General features: G+C 41.6%; 1 protein-coding gene across 2 annotated transcripts; it reads right to left on the bottom strand.

Moving 5' to 3' along the window:
• On the bottom strand, window positions 1,122–14,863 carry ATP5C1 (ATP synthase, H+ transporting, mitochondrial F1 complex, gamma polypeptide 1). Of its 2 annotated transcripts, XM_018056965.1 has the most exons (10): window positions 14,727–14,863; window positions 10,047–10,081; window positions 9,407–9,538; window positions 7,141–7,345; window positions 6,426–6,569; window positions 6,241–6,305; window positions 5,091–5,246; window positions 4,592–4,688; window positions 2,259–2,295; window positions 1,122–1,618 (listed from the first exon to the last, which is right to left on the bottom strand). In XM_018056965.1, the coding sequence occupies exons 1-9, from the start codon at window positions 14,780–14,782 to the stop codon at window positions 2,289–2,291; spliced, it is 897 nt and encodes a 298-aa protein (XP_017912454.1). In that variant the 5' UTR covers window positions 14,783–14,863; the 3' UTR covers window positions 1,122–1,618; window positions 2,259–2,288. The 2 variants fall into 2 exon arrangements, with proteins under 2 accessions (XP_017912454.1, XP_017912455.1); XM_018056966.1 differs by lacking the exon at window positions 2,259–2,295 and having other exon boundaries at window positions 1,476–1,618.

The raw sequence follows: 14,914 nt of genomic DNA, 5'->3' as shown, positions 1-14,914 counted from the left end.
AATGAAGGAGACCTGGGTTCAATCCCTAGGTCAGGAAGATCCCCTGGAGAAGGGAATGGCAACCCACTCCAGTATTCTTGCCTAGAGAATTCTATGGACAGAGGAGCCAGAGAGTTGGACATGACTGAGCGACAAACACTTTCACTATACCCAAAAGCCTTACATTTTTTTTTTCATTATGTCTTTGCACCAGACTGTAAGCTCCTATAGAGGAGTATATTATCGTATCTTCAGAATTTAAGAGTGCTAACACACAGATCAGTAAACATGATGGTCACTTAAGTGTATCAGGTAACATTTAAACAGTTACACCACTCATCCCATGTCAGATTCTAAGTATTTTGCAAATACTGATTCATGTAGTCCTCATAACCCTATAAGGTAAGTCCTATTTTAATTATTTTACAGATGATAAAACTGAAAGACTAACTCACCCAAGGTAACACAGCTGGTAAGGGCTGAACTAGGATTCTAACCCAATTTGCCCCAAAGTTTATGCCCCATGCTTAACATGGAAAAGCTTATGGAAAAACCCAAATGAACTTTTTTGGCAACCCAATACACAGTCTGAGTCATTGATCATCCCACTTCCAATTAAGTACTCATCCAAATGTGCAGAGACTTGCCCAAAGATGCTTATTAACAATCATCATGGCAACATTTCAAAGCAACACAGGTAGAGACCTAAGTTTTCAGAGGAAAACAAGTATCACAAAAACTCAGAAATCAAAATGGCTCTTAAATCGTTTCAGGGAAGCTAGAAAATGACACTGAGATTCTGTTCAGTTTATCTTCCCCTTCTAACCTTAATGGTTTTAAAAGAGTAATATAAAGTGTTGTCGATGGGCTTTCTGTATATTTTTTATAGTTATGTCGTCTCTTGTAATTCCTGTATTACTTTTGCAATTAAAAAAACCCTAAAAAAGTTAAAGTGTTAGTCGCTCAGTCATGTCTGACTCTTTGCAACCCCATGGACTGTAGCCCTAAATCCTCTTAAATAGGAAAAAAAATCCCAACATTTTGGCAGGGCCAGCTCGTTCTGTAGAATAGCTCAGGTGCCCAAAGTTAATGGCTATCTAAATGTGAATGTGAAGTGAATATCCTACTGAAATGTTTCTCAGTCCTTGGAAAAGATTTAAACATTTATTTAGAGTCAGTATGTCCCTGGAATTCTCCACTCTCTATACAAGAAATAGTGAATGACTCAGACATGGCAATGTTGCCTTGCACTGGTGGTCCTCTGAGGGTGACAGGCAGGGAGGCCTGGGTTGGGGGTGTGGCTGGCACCTCTTCCTTCCACTCTGTGACCCCTCAGAAGCCAGGCTTTCCATGTCTGTTAGGAAACCAAAAAATCACAAGAGCCTCTTCAACTAGCTTCTTACTAAGAAATTTTAATACAAGTATGTTAATATTTTGAAGTGTTGTAAGATCTCATTTTGAAAATGGTTGTTCTATAATAATAATAAAAAAAGCAGTGATTTTATGTTGAGTCATTTATTGTAAGATAATTTACAAATATCTTGCTGTCTTTAGTAATCTGAACAATGGACCAACAAATTCTTCTGACAAGGACAGCAGTAAGCTAAAAACAAAATCAGCTTGCTGAATTCTTCTTTACCTGAAAAATAAAAGTATACAACAAATAAAAATCAAACAATTTTTTTTTTGGAAATTAAACATATCAAGAGATAATATGTATCTAAAGTGGGACTTGAACTGACTCTACATAATACATAATAAACTGTTACTCTACACTAGTGGTTCTCAAGTTTTGGTCTAGGGACCTTTTCATGGGGTCTGTGAGGGCAAAACTAATTTCTGTAACAATGCTGCTTGCCTGTTTTATTCTCATTCTCAAGAGTACATGGTGGAGTTTTCCAGAACCTATGTGACGTACAATGTCAGAACAGAATGAATAGAGAAATGGAGAGGACTGATCTGTCTTCTGTGGAGTCAGACATCAAGGGGTTCTGAGACCAGGAAGTCTGAGAACCACTGTTCTTCACCAGCCTGTTTTTAGTACTGCAAAGGAATGCCGATTCTTTATCCTTGTAGTTTATTTAATATATTTTAAGAAGGAAAAAAAAAGACCCCTAGCATCAGCCATGTGATCCCACAATCTGACTGCTGCCCTAATGGCCAGCCAATCTCATCTCCCAAGAAATCAGTTTCCCTGTTGCTGAATTAGTTTCAATTCTCTCTGACTGGGTTTCCTTTCTAATGGGATGGGGGGAGGGTGTGAAACATCACCACTTTACCTCTTGTCTGAGGATGAAACTTGATTTCCATTACTCCCTGGGTTATTATATTAGGAGAAAAACACAAACAGAACAAGAGGTCAGGAAGCAATCCATGCGGGTTAATCACGTACAGTTTCCAACTAGGAAAGCCCATTTCCTCACTCACTACCTTGTGTCACATAAATACTTACCAAAAGAGTTCCTTAAACAGAGTCACTAATTGTTACGAAACATTACAGACCTGAGTCTGGCTAAGGTAATAAAACCATGTTCATGCAAGTAGGCAGGACTATGAAAGCATACTTTAAACCGCAATTTTGCTATAAGTAGTATATAATTTCTTTTTTAATTTAAGCTAGCAACTAACACTTGGCACCTCAAATATGGTTTACTCATGCCTTTTATTACCAAATAGCCAAATGTGTTTGTATTAAATACTAGTCTTTAAGCAGAAGAGCTGATAGGTTACAGAGCATGCAAGTTCATTTCATATAAATAATCCATCATGAGGATTATTAAGGTTTGCACAGCTAACTTTAAATAAAGGATTTAGCCTGCCTTTCTAGAAAGTGAAAACTGAATAGTCAATTTCCAGTTATTTGAACTGTTATTAAAATTCTCATTCTTTGTGTCCCAATGTCCTTCTCATTTCTCTGCATTTGCTACTTTCAGTCAGGTCCCCACATTCCTAATCAAGAGCCAGGTCCTCCACTCTGCAGAGCCTGTAGCCTCCATTTATTCTAAGCATCCATTGCTCTTTCCCCTGGCTCTCTGCGTCTCACAGCCCCCAGACCTTCAGAGTGCAGTTCTTTCCCCCAGGCCTCGGCACACTTGCCACCGGAGAAGCAGCAGATGCACAGCGAGGAGGACACGAATAATACACCTGCTTAACCCCATCCCAGCTCGCATGTCATAGAAAACAACCATGTTGCAGGGAGCGCATCTTAACCGTGTCTGTCAAGCTGCTAAGTGGCAGGACCACTCATCACTGCCTGGACGCGGATGCTAACAGAGCAGTAGTGACCAGGAGGACAGACAGCTTATACGCAGGCTTGAAAGCAAAATAAGAGAAGGCAGGCTGTTTAGGGCAGCAGAGCTGATGGAGCCAACCAACACTGACAGAATGGTCTCAACCAGTTTGTGTGTGTCTCTAGAATCCTGCCCATTTCCATCCTCCAGAGACAAAAAGGACCAACCTCTATGTCACCTTAGCGATGAACCTTTCCCCGAGTCTTAAACCTGGACCCAGGTATTCCTATATTCAGCAAAGTGTTATTTCTGTCTCTTCTAAAATTCCAGTTCTAAATACACTCATGGCTCATCATTCATTCAGACCACAAATATTTACTAAGGAAGTGCATGCCAGGTGATGAAGCTACAAGTGAACGAGACATGGCCCCTCTCAAGCCACAGGACACAAACAAACCTAGGGGCAGTTCTTAATAACATGGTGTTAAGTGCTGTGATGGAGGGAAACGCAGGAAATAGCCCCACTCACACCACAAAGGAGGGTTTTCTGGGGGAAAGGAGTCCCCCAGCTCCGTTATGAAGGACAAACAGAGTCAGTCAGGCGGAGGATTAAGGGTGCAGGGGAAAAAAATGACATTTCAGGAAAAAGCATGTGCCACTTAAAAAATATATTTTCTAATTTGGGAGAGAAATGACAAAGATGCGTTCCGAGGGCATAAAGGGGAGAAAGTCAAGGGATATTTAGAAGAAGGTAAGATTTAGAGAACTTGGTGACCAACTAGCAGGAGGTGAGAGAATGAGTCAAAGATAACTTAATACACGTTTTATCCTTCTGCACAACTGTCTACATTTTCTTATCCTATTCGGATGCAAACGCCTTGGGACAAAGGATCCCACCCTTTAGCACTATATGAGGCATGTAATGGGTGTTCAATGTAATCATTTTTTATAGATTTCCCATTACTGTAACCCTGGTTACAAACATTAACGTATCTAGCTAAACAACCAAGACATTTTCTTGAGAAAAGCAGTATTTTAAGAACTATCAAAGGACAGTACTGATACAGAAAACTTAGTTAAAAACTTCCTGACCCTACCACCATTCAATAATTTACAGATTTATAAAAAACCAAACTGAAAACCAGTAAGTAACTGATAAACTAAGCCTGAATGTTTCAGCTGAAACAATCAAAAATACTCCAGAGATCTCATTTTCATCAAATCTTTATATTCTAAGATCAAGGAAACAAGATTAAGCAATGGATCATTTTTTTCTGTAACAGACCAAAAAATGGGAGGGGAGAAGGGGACATAAATGTGCCAAGGATAAACGAGCAGGCACTGTGAGACGAGAATGCTGAAGGCAACGCTCAGTTACTTACAGAGCTGCAGCACCAGAGATGATTTCTATCAGCTCCTTGGTGATGACAGCTTGGCGGGTGCGATTGAATGTCAGAGTCAATTTGTCAATCATTTCGGCTACAAACAAAACAGAAGATTAGACAACAAGATCTAAAACCAGAAAAGAATACCTTGCTCACTAACTCATTCACGAGATCTAAGTTGCTTAATTCAAAAATAAGATTCTGTCTCCTTTGAGGTACTAGAACTGGCCTCTTGAAAAATGTTATAAGAGATATATATTTTTTTTGTATCTTCCAAGAATTAAAGTACTTGCACACTTACTTCCTACCAAGTAAGATGTTACTTCCTTTAAGGAGAAGAATATAATTTTTCTATCCTCACAGGACCAGTGGCAGAGCCCAGGACCAGACCCCAGCTCTCCTGCTCCTCTTCCAGAATTGCTAACACCCTTTGACATGAGCGAGGGCCTCCACGCAGCCTCAGCAAAGGAACACGCTCAGCCTGCCGGGCGCTTACAAGCATTCTTGCTGGCGTTGTCCATGGCCGTCATCCTGGCACTCTGCTCACTCGTGGTGGACTCCTTCAGGGAGTAGTAGATGATGTTGGCCAGGCTGTATTCCTGGTAATTCCGCAGCACATCAGCATCAATGTCATCGTAGATACTCATACTCTCTGTTGAAATGCAAAGACTGATTTAATCAAGAAGCTTCCTGGTGCAAAAATCCTTTATAATCACAGAGAAGTCAATGTAAGACTGGTTAAAAGACACAGTTCTAAAAGCTTCATCTATTTTCTATAGATTATAGCAGATTTTCAGTAAAACATGATGTGTAAACAAAGCACTTGGTATTCTACTTGAAATGCTTAACTTCATAAACCCCAAGAGGCCGACATTTAAAGTAACAGCCCTACATTTCACGGGTATAAAGCCCCTGTAGAGCATCTAGCAGAGTGCCCTGGACTAAGCCAGCAGACCGTCTGGGACCGTGTTTTTCAATAGAGAAATTAATGAGAGAAATGAGACTTGTATAGTGTGACATAAAAATCCCAACTCAACCATGTGGTTATTGGAGAAATCTGACAGTGTCAGGACAACGAGAGAGGGAAAGTTTTTCTGAGAATATGAGTAGAAGAGTTAGAGTCTGCTCTGCATTTCAGCAATTAGGCAGCAGAAATTTAGCAGCGCATTCAAAAAGTCTTCATTAGGGTAAAGTGAGACAGGGCTGCATTCTGTTGACTTAAGATGCAGAGGATCGTGTAACTCCTATTTTATATACCTTGAAGAAATAAAGTAACACAGCCAATTAAAAATGATGTGCTACTGACTGGTAGAAGCACCTCAATTTTAGAGACATTATAAAGTGTACCTCTTAGAACAGAAGAAATATAATATATAGGAGAGGAAAATGAAATTGGTTCCTGAGTATTATTTCTAGAATGCTTCACTGAGCAATGATGACTTTCATATATAATGTTGGCCCCCAATGGATATTTATTTATACAATGAATGTTTTATGGTTTCATGGAAGCTGCTAATAGATGGTGATAGAAACAGCTCAACATTTTTGTTACTGCTGAAAAAAAGCCACCCTGACAAATACTGTTTTCCTCAATCTGCAAATCTCTCATTCACAGGAAAAATACTTGTCATACAAAATAAACTTACCAGCACTTGAAATGGTGTCAAGGGAAAAGATGGGCTTTTCTTCTGTCTTGTAGGAGATGACAGACCTAGAAATGGCAAAAACTAATGTAAATTCCAAGCTTATAATTTCACACTATTAAGGAGACATTTACTCAACTGAAAAAAATCTGAACATAAAAAAGCCTGGATTTCAACATTTTTCTTGCCTGAATCGGTTAAAGATGATAGACCCTTCATCAAATTCATATCCAGAATTTAACAGCTCAAGGGCAATGACTGATGCATCCCCAAAGGTAGGGGGTCTCCTCCCCACTTCTTTGAATGTCACCAGAAACTGGTCAGAATGAGTCCTATGAGAAAACGAAGAGATCACATGAAACAGCTGAGAGGAACAAGGCAAAAATACTCTATGAATCAAGTGTTTTTTGAGTGGAGATATTTATTTTTGAGTGTTTTTTCAGCGGTGTTCACTGAATTAAGGTGCCCCCTACCTTATTGTGATCACCCGTCCTTCAGCGCCTGCCCAAAGCTAAGGACTCACAATCAGCCTTTTTCGCCTTCTCTCTCTCTCTGCCTTTACACCTCTCCTGACAATTCTAATTAACTGTTATTCATTTCTGGCATTTCCAGGCCATGACAACTCCTCAGAGTCCTCATTTAAAAAAAAAAAAGCCCTGAGCTTCTGACACTCCTACTGTATTCCATTTATGGTTTGGAAGAAGGAGAAGCAAATGACAAGTAAAAAACAAGGGAAATCTACACATTCTAAGATATCCTGGAACAAAACTTGAGACAAAACAAAGCTTCTCCATGTGTATAAAATGGCAACCAAAAAGACACCTTGCTTAAATAAACTATCAAAGAAACTGCCCTTTACTCACACCTGCAGCCTTCTACATAAACAATATACATTTATATTACCTGTGAAGTATACTCCTGATTTTATCACCAACTCCAATAATCTTAACTTCTTTCCCGGCTGCTGCAAGGTTGGCCGCCTCGCTTTTCATCTGTTTAGCAACCGAGGAGTGAATAGCACCACAGAGCCCTCGGTCCGAGGACACACCGATAATGAGGTGCTTCTTCTTGTCTTCAGGAGTCTTAATATCAGCCTTTTCATACAGAGCTTCAAAAAAAAAAAAAAAAAAAAGGTGTAATTACACTAAATACAGCAATAACCCCTAATTCACAAAATGATGCCTTTACTTATCAACTATCTTTGCACTTATTTACAAAGAGGCTGAAAACCATTAACGGTCTAAATCTCTGTTAAGAGGTCTCTAAACAGCAAGTTTTCTTAAGTACTGACTAAAAGAATTCACTAGTACAATCAAACAGCTTGTAAAGAGGCCAGACTTAGAGAAGCGACAACTTATCTAGACTTACCAAATTTTTAAATAATTAAAATCTTCAGAGTACAACCAAGAAAGCAAAGAGTAAATATTTACTGAACTGTTCAAATAATCTGCACAGCAAGCTTTTATGAAAACTACTGACATTAAAATAATGGATGCCATTTTATTTTGGGTGTTACTTTTAACAGCCTCACTTTGTTGGCCTGATCTTCAAGGTAGCAGAAGCCAAGAGGGATTCAAATAGGGTTCAATACACGTGGATTTTACTGGGAAAACGCCTGAAAGAAGACACGGGAAGGTCAGAAGAGCCATCACATCGTGATGCCTGTCTTGACTAGTGGGAAGAAAGGTGAGGCGGCAGCTTCCTGGCCTGCAGAGCAGTTGAAGGCAAGCTCAGCAAGGCTGCCAGAGGGCCCCAGGGCTCCACAGAACATGCAGCGTGAGCAGCCCACCTGTCAGGAGGAGCTCGTCGGAAGCATGTCTCTGGTGCAAACACAGGATGGTTTCAGCAGCGCTCTCTCTAGTTGCAAACTGCATCCTCATGGGTGCCACATGCCCCCACTTCAACCAAATTCCTACTACCCTTCTCCAGTTAGAGCAGGACTCTCAAATGTCAATACCTGAGAACCCTCCATAAAAGGCGGAGATAGATACATACTCAACCCTAAAGTTCAGGGAAGTGAAGAGAATACTCCTTTTAAGTCTCTTTTTATCTTTTATATTGTACAGCATAAAAATAAAATTCCTATTTAAAGTTCTTAAATATTTTAAAGATTAGCCATTTAATATCCAGCAGACAGTATTTTTTCAGTTTGAAGGACTTAGAAGTTGACTGGCAGCCTTGACTTGAATTTTTAATATTATACCACAAATATTCTAATCAGATATTCAAGTCAATTTCTTCATTAAGCCGGGCAGAGAACAAGACTCATAAGAGCAACTGTAAGAGCAAACAGCTGGTGTTGTTAAAAATGGCTAAAACCTAACGGAACAAGTCTCTGCTATACTGCTAAGTGAAACTAAACACAGTATCTTTATTTTTTAAAAAGTCTTTACTGATTTTGTTACAATATTGTTTCTGTCCAATGTTTTGATTTCTTGGCCATAAGGCATTGGGATCTAAGCTCTCTAACCAGGAACTGAACATACACCCCTTGCACAGAAGGTGAAGTCTTAACCACTGGACTGCCAGGGAGGTCCCAATATGGCATTTTCAAAGCAAGGAGTCATTGCAACTGAAGTATGGAACACTATCATTTTCTCATACAAAACTTTCGTTAGCAGTATGAATGCATGCTCAAGAAATATGAACACGAGAAAACTCCTGCAGAAAATAATTTCTATCTAACAGATTAATACAGATAATACAGATGTATCTTTTTTCTTTCTTTACAGCTGATCTTTCAACACTCTGTCCATATACTCAGTCATACCCTTGACTGTTCAAATTCCACTGCAGGAAATCCCCACCCCAACCTGCAGTCCTAAAAGATCACATCACATTGTAACAGGATAAAATCAAGCATCTGAGTCTGATGCACTAAACCCCACGTTCTTTTGATGGCATATTTAATAACCTAGGAACAATCTGATTTCAGAGTACTTTAAAAGGGAGGTGAACACATACAGTGATGAATAGAAACAGGCTCGGAGGCCAAGCCACGCAGGTAAAGTCACGACTGTACTGGACTTGGGTTTTCTCCTCTGCAAAGCTGGGGCTCCAACAGTGCCCGCCCACACAGGGCTGCCATGATCGTGAGTGCTTGTAGGTGCTCAGGACCGCGATCTCTAGCTTAAAAGGTCTTTGTAATCTGACTGCACACCCCTCTTACCCAAGGACCCCACTCCATACACTCGGGCGGGTTTCAGCTCCCTCTCAGCTCGGGCGTATTTCGCTGCTGCTACCATTTTCATAGACTTGGTAATTTTCTGGATGTTTTTGATTGATTTTAGTCGCCTGGTAACTGAAAAACAGAAGTGCTGTGTTAATATAAAGGAATTGTGATTTCACTTGTGAATTTATGGAAATATTTTCCTAAACTGCAAGGCAGAATAACTAGCAGTTAGACCATCTGGCGAACGAGGCTTAATATTAGAGTTAACAGTAGCACCAGTAAGTCAGACCTCGCGCTATCTGGACAGCCAGCAAAACCAGCAATGGAACAGTAGATTATGCATGTAAAGCATTAAATGGTACTGAAAACGGCTTTCACCCAAGAACAAGCCCCGTTCCATCTTACACACCACACAGAGTGCAGTTTTTTCTAATTATCATCATTCTACACACAACAGAAGCACAACCACCACGTGTTCCCCCACAGCGGTTTTTTCAACGCCACAGACACACGACATAGATTCACTGTCCGTTTTAACCAAGTACGTAAATGGGCTAAAGCAGCACACTTTCAAAAGTATTTTTATTTGGCAAAATTTAGTTTTTCTTAATTCACATATTGAGATAAAAGTACTTACTATCTTTCAAAGTTGCCATATTTCGAACTTGGATCCTGAAAATAAAGGTGGCAAAAAATTTTTTTTAGTTTTTTGGGAAAAAGCTCCAGAAACTTCCAAAGTTAATATATGGACTTAAAGAGTGGCCCATAAAGAAACAATCTATCAAATATGAGTCTGAATATATATGGATATATGACTGAAGCGACTAAGCCGCAGCATAAACCCCCTAATACGGATATCAAGCCCTGTTTCAAAGGTCTCATTCGAGTTGCCCTAACATAAAGCTTCCACTGAGGTCACATGGCATTCACAGAGGCTCTATTTCCCACTCCATGTCTTAGCCTATATTGTTTCCATGACAGAGAAGTCCTTCCCCTTGTCAGGCTATCCAGTTATTCTTAAACTCAAGGTCAGCCACTTCTAAAAATGATTGCTCAGTTCCCAAGGAAGCTCCTGACTTTCTCATTTCACCAATAAATAACATAACACTTTAGGGTCAATCATACATTCTAACATGACCACCTGTGTCAAAGTAGAATTTAAAAACCAGTTCTTAACTGTTCCAACTCAATCCAGTGAGCTTTTATGGAGCAGATCCTCTGCTCCAGGACTTGGTCTCTGACCACAAGCACACTATTATCTCATAGACAAGATCCATGCAAACTTAAGATCTACATAAATTGTACACTAAATATTTTTCTAGTCTTTAAAGCGCTAACACATAAAAGTCAAAAATAGTAACAGTTAAAGACAAATATGAGAGGCTCTTCCCCTTGCTGGTGAAGACAACATGTTATCGAACATACACCATCTTTCAGCCCTTCAATCCACCAAGCACCTGTTGGCCTGGAAAGCGCCAAGGACTGAGGGATCTATACACTGCACAAAGGAGGGCCCTGGGGCATTCCTGGGAACTGTATGCAGTTTCGAGGCTGGAGACACGGCTTGCGTTACTAAGTTTAAATATTATTTTATAGGTAGTGGGGAAATGATGAAACTTTAATTGTTCACCAAAGTCCTCAGATGGCAAGGAAAAGCACAGAATGATACTGAATCTTGAAGACACAGAGGCCACAGGGGCAGCTGCTTGCAGTTTCCAGACAAGAGAAGGCAAGAACCTGGACTGAGAGGCTGGCAAAGCAATGGGAGCCTAGATCTGAGAGCAAGCGGACCTAAAGGTTTCTAACTTAATGACCTGAGTGCACAGTGTTGTCATTTAACCAAGACAGAAAAGCTAGGTAGGGGGGATTCTCACTTGTGATAATGACTTTTGAATGTGATATTGTAGAAAACACTATGGGACCGGGTGGAAATGTGCTCCGGGTCTGTGGAAAATATGAGGTATTTTGAGATTAGAGACAGATTTGTAACTATCAACAGACATGATGGTTGATGCCAAAAAAAAAAAATTTAATAGAAGAACAAAATAAAAAGAGCTGATCTGAGCTCTCTTTAGGGAGAGCTTGCTCTACTGAATATAGTTTTTGCAAATGAAAAGATAAAGGAAGTTCTGAATCAGCTGTGTGTCCCAGAAAATTGTCTCATGTCCTGAGAAACCATCAGGAGATTATCCAAGAAACCGCAAACTTATCCAGTACAATGGAGGGCAAACTGCACAGAGTGGACTGCCATGATCTCCTATGATCACATGGCAGTGTGAGAAAAACCGAAGGAGCCAGTACAGGATGGGGTCTGCGAGACTCACTGCAGACAGCTTGAAAGAATTTTAAGGAGCGTATAACACTGACTAACTAAAAATTCAGGAAGCAGCAGCATCCACTAATTCCTAAGGAAAAGAAAATTATGAAGTATCTGCGATTTGAATACTGAATGCCTGGGTGAAAAAGTCCAACCCCTGGCTCTCCACCAAATGACTTCCAGAACTTTACCACCATCCATGATCCACTGTCATTAGGCTTCTACCTTCTCACGTTAGTTTATATAGATAAAACATGCATGTACAAATTCATTTTCATTTTTCAGTGGATACATCTGGGTCCTCACAAGCATTTCTCCCCTTACCCTCACTTCTTTACAAATACTCATTTAATCCTCACACCAGTCCAATTAATGGGGCACTACATTACCCCCATCTAACAGATGAGGGAATGGTAGACACCGAGTCACCTGCACAAGGCCACCCAGCGAGGCAGCCAGGACTCAAACCTGAGGGGAGTCAAGATCCCAACCCGGGCAGTCTGGCACCACTCCATCTGGCATACTACAGACTGCTGCCTCATGCTTCTTACATTTAAAAGTAAGTATCTGCTATCTCAGTTTCAGATGAAGACCTGCCTTCTCTCCCCTGAAACGCCTTCTCCCTTCCTTTTCAACATCTACATTTCCACTTATGGCCATTGGTTTCCTAATATAAAATAGTTCCTCCATCTTAGAGAAGGCGGAACATTAAGAAATAGAAACATATCTTCCCTCTGACACAGAAAAATCAGAAACTCCCTCCCCAACCAAATTTCTTATTCCCATTTTCTTAAATGAGCTTTTTAAAAAAGGTCTAATTTTCAAAAATGTAGTTGTTATTTTACTGACACCCTAAACAATTAAAATAATTCTAACTTACCATTCAGTTAATATTAGTATGCTAACGTCTCTGGAACAATGACAAACTGCACATTAACCAAAACAGAACCAAGGACATGCCTCTTCCTGGTTCTATAAAGGCAAAGGCGTACTTCCTTTTCAGATTAATTCTGTGGAGTACGAAACATAGGAAGGCTTTAATTGCTGAATTCAAAAGGCGATCACAGTGACTAGGAAATGGCAGGAGCAAAACAGACACCAGGCACCCAGAGTGATGGAATATGTCTATCCAGAAAACAGAAGAGGACAGAGTCTGCTCTCCAAGGTGGAACACTGATGTCTGATGAATATTCACAACCTATCTATTTGATGAAGGTCAGGACTTCCACATGTATTTGCTGACTGGGGTTCCAGTTTAAGCTCCCTGCCCCCCACAGTAGTTATCTTAGACAGAAAGTGAAAGCGAAGTCGCTCAGTCACAACCGACTCTTTGTGACCCCATGGACCTACCACGCTCCTACATCCATGGGATTTTCCAGGCAAGAATACTGGAGTGGGTTGCCATTTCCTTCTCCATCTCAGAGAGCACACTCAAATGATCCTTTACTAAAGGATCCTCAAATGATCTTAACAGGTTTTTAAAAAGTGATTTTGTACAGTTAAAGGTAAAATATTTTGTACTCATTTCAGAAACTGTCCATTTTTAAAAGATCAACTTGGCTGACTTAAAGTTCTAAAAATATTTACAGGTTACATTCATGCACAGCAAGATGGGAAGGAAGGAAGAAGAGCTGACATTTGCAGACCACTGCTGCATGTCAGACACACTGTCCTACAAATTTCATCAGGACCACGTCTGTCTGTTCTTCACATCTTGGCACTTTGCCCCGTGTCAACTTGGTGCCGGGCAAGCACCCAACAAATGTGTGCCAAGTGATGAAGAAATGGGGCAACCTATGAGTGAGATTCCAACTAAGCTGACTCCTTCATCCCCATGAATACTCTTTTCAACATTAGGGGAAAGAAAATTTGACTTCCAGGGCAAACCCACTAACATCTGTGTGTAGGTTTTTCACATCAAATTTAATTACTTCATTACCCTGAAATTATCAGTTATTTGCTTAATGAAAACATACCTATTTTAATTAATGCATTAGAGTCCCTTCTCATAAATTAGGATACACACATCTAGTGCTGTGGCTTCTTAGAATTCTCCTATACTGTAAAACCAAGTAATTGCTAAAACACACAGTCGACAGCTAACAATCCCCTTAGCACCCTATCTGCAATCCTTCCAGACTGCCTAGCTTCAAAACATTTCATCCTATTACAGAGCACCACCACAAACCAACATTTATCTGCCTATTGCCAGGCCTTCTAACATGCCTTCTTCTGGGGATGGAGGAGAAACCAATGTTTATTAAAATCCTTAAAACTTGCATAGCAATGAACAGATAACGCTAAGTCCGTCTATCTCCTCCTCCTCGGGACCTTATGATGATGTCATGACCTTGCAGGGCTACTGTTTCGGCACAACGGTTCCGAGATAGTTAAGATATCTTTCCCTTCCTCGCCTTAATATTTTTAAGGTCCCTTTTTCAGCCCACGAGGGCACTTATTTCATTCACCAGGGCCCAGCAAGGCGCCTGCTGCAGAATCGGTGCTCAACACGGGCTTGGAGTCAATGCCCTCTGCACCGCAGGGTTTCAAACGGCGTCAAGGACAAAAGCACTCCTTAACCTTCCGCTGGACCTTCGCTGGGGCCCTTCCCAGCCCCCGCCCTCCAAAGGCCTCCCCGAAGCCAGTCGCCTGGCGAGCAGCAGAGGCTTCCGAAGCGTCTCATTAGTCGCTGAGGAAATCCAAGGCCGCTCTACAATTGACTGGGCCCAAGGTCCACTATCGAGGTCCCTGACGACCACTCCTCTCGGCCCTCACCCCGCCCCGGCCCGTCTCAGGAGAAGAGGCGCGACGTCGCCGTCTCCGCTGCCCTCGCGCGCCCTTCTCTGTTCCGAGCGCCTCTTGCAGCCGGGCTGCCCGGGCCTCCGCGGGACCGGGGCCTGGCCAGCCCTGAGACCCCGGTTCCGCCCCACTCGCCTCCCGACTCGCTTCCCCTACCCGAGCCCTCCCATCCCTCTCGTCCCCGCTGCGACCAGCCATTACCATTGTGGCTGCACGGTCCAGGCCGAGAGGCCAGCGACGCCCGCCCGAGAGAACATGGTGGCGCCGGCCCCGCTGAAGGTCGGTCAGACAGGCCTCACTGCGCATGCGCGGAAACTGCGTTATGTGCCCCGCCCACCCCCCGTCTCCCTGAGTCTCGCTTCTTCCCGCCGGACTGAAGGAAGCCTCGC

This window comes from Capra hircus, chromosome 13, assembly GCF_001704415.2.
Source record: "Capra hircus breed San Clemente chromosome 13, ASM170441v1, whole genome shotgun sequence".
NCBI classification, from domain to species: Eukaryota; Metazoa; Chordata; class Mammalia; order Artiodactyla; family Bovidae; genus Capra; species Capra hircus.
This window is presented reverse-complemented; position numbering and strand designations above follow the sequence as displayed.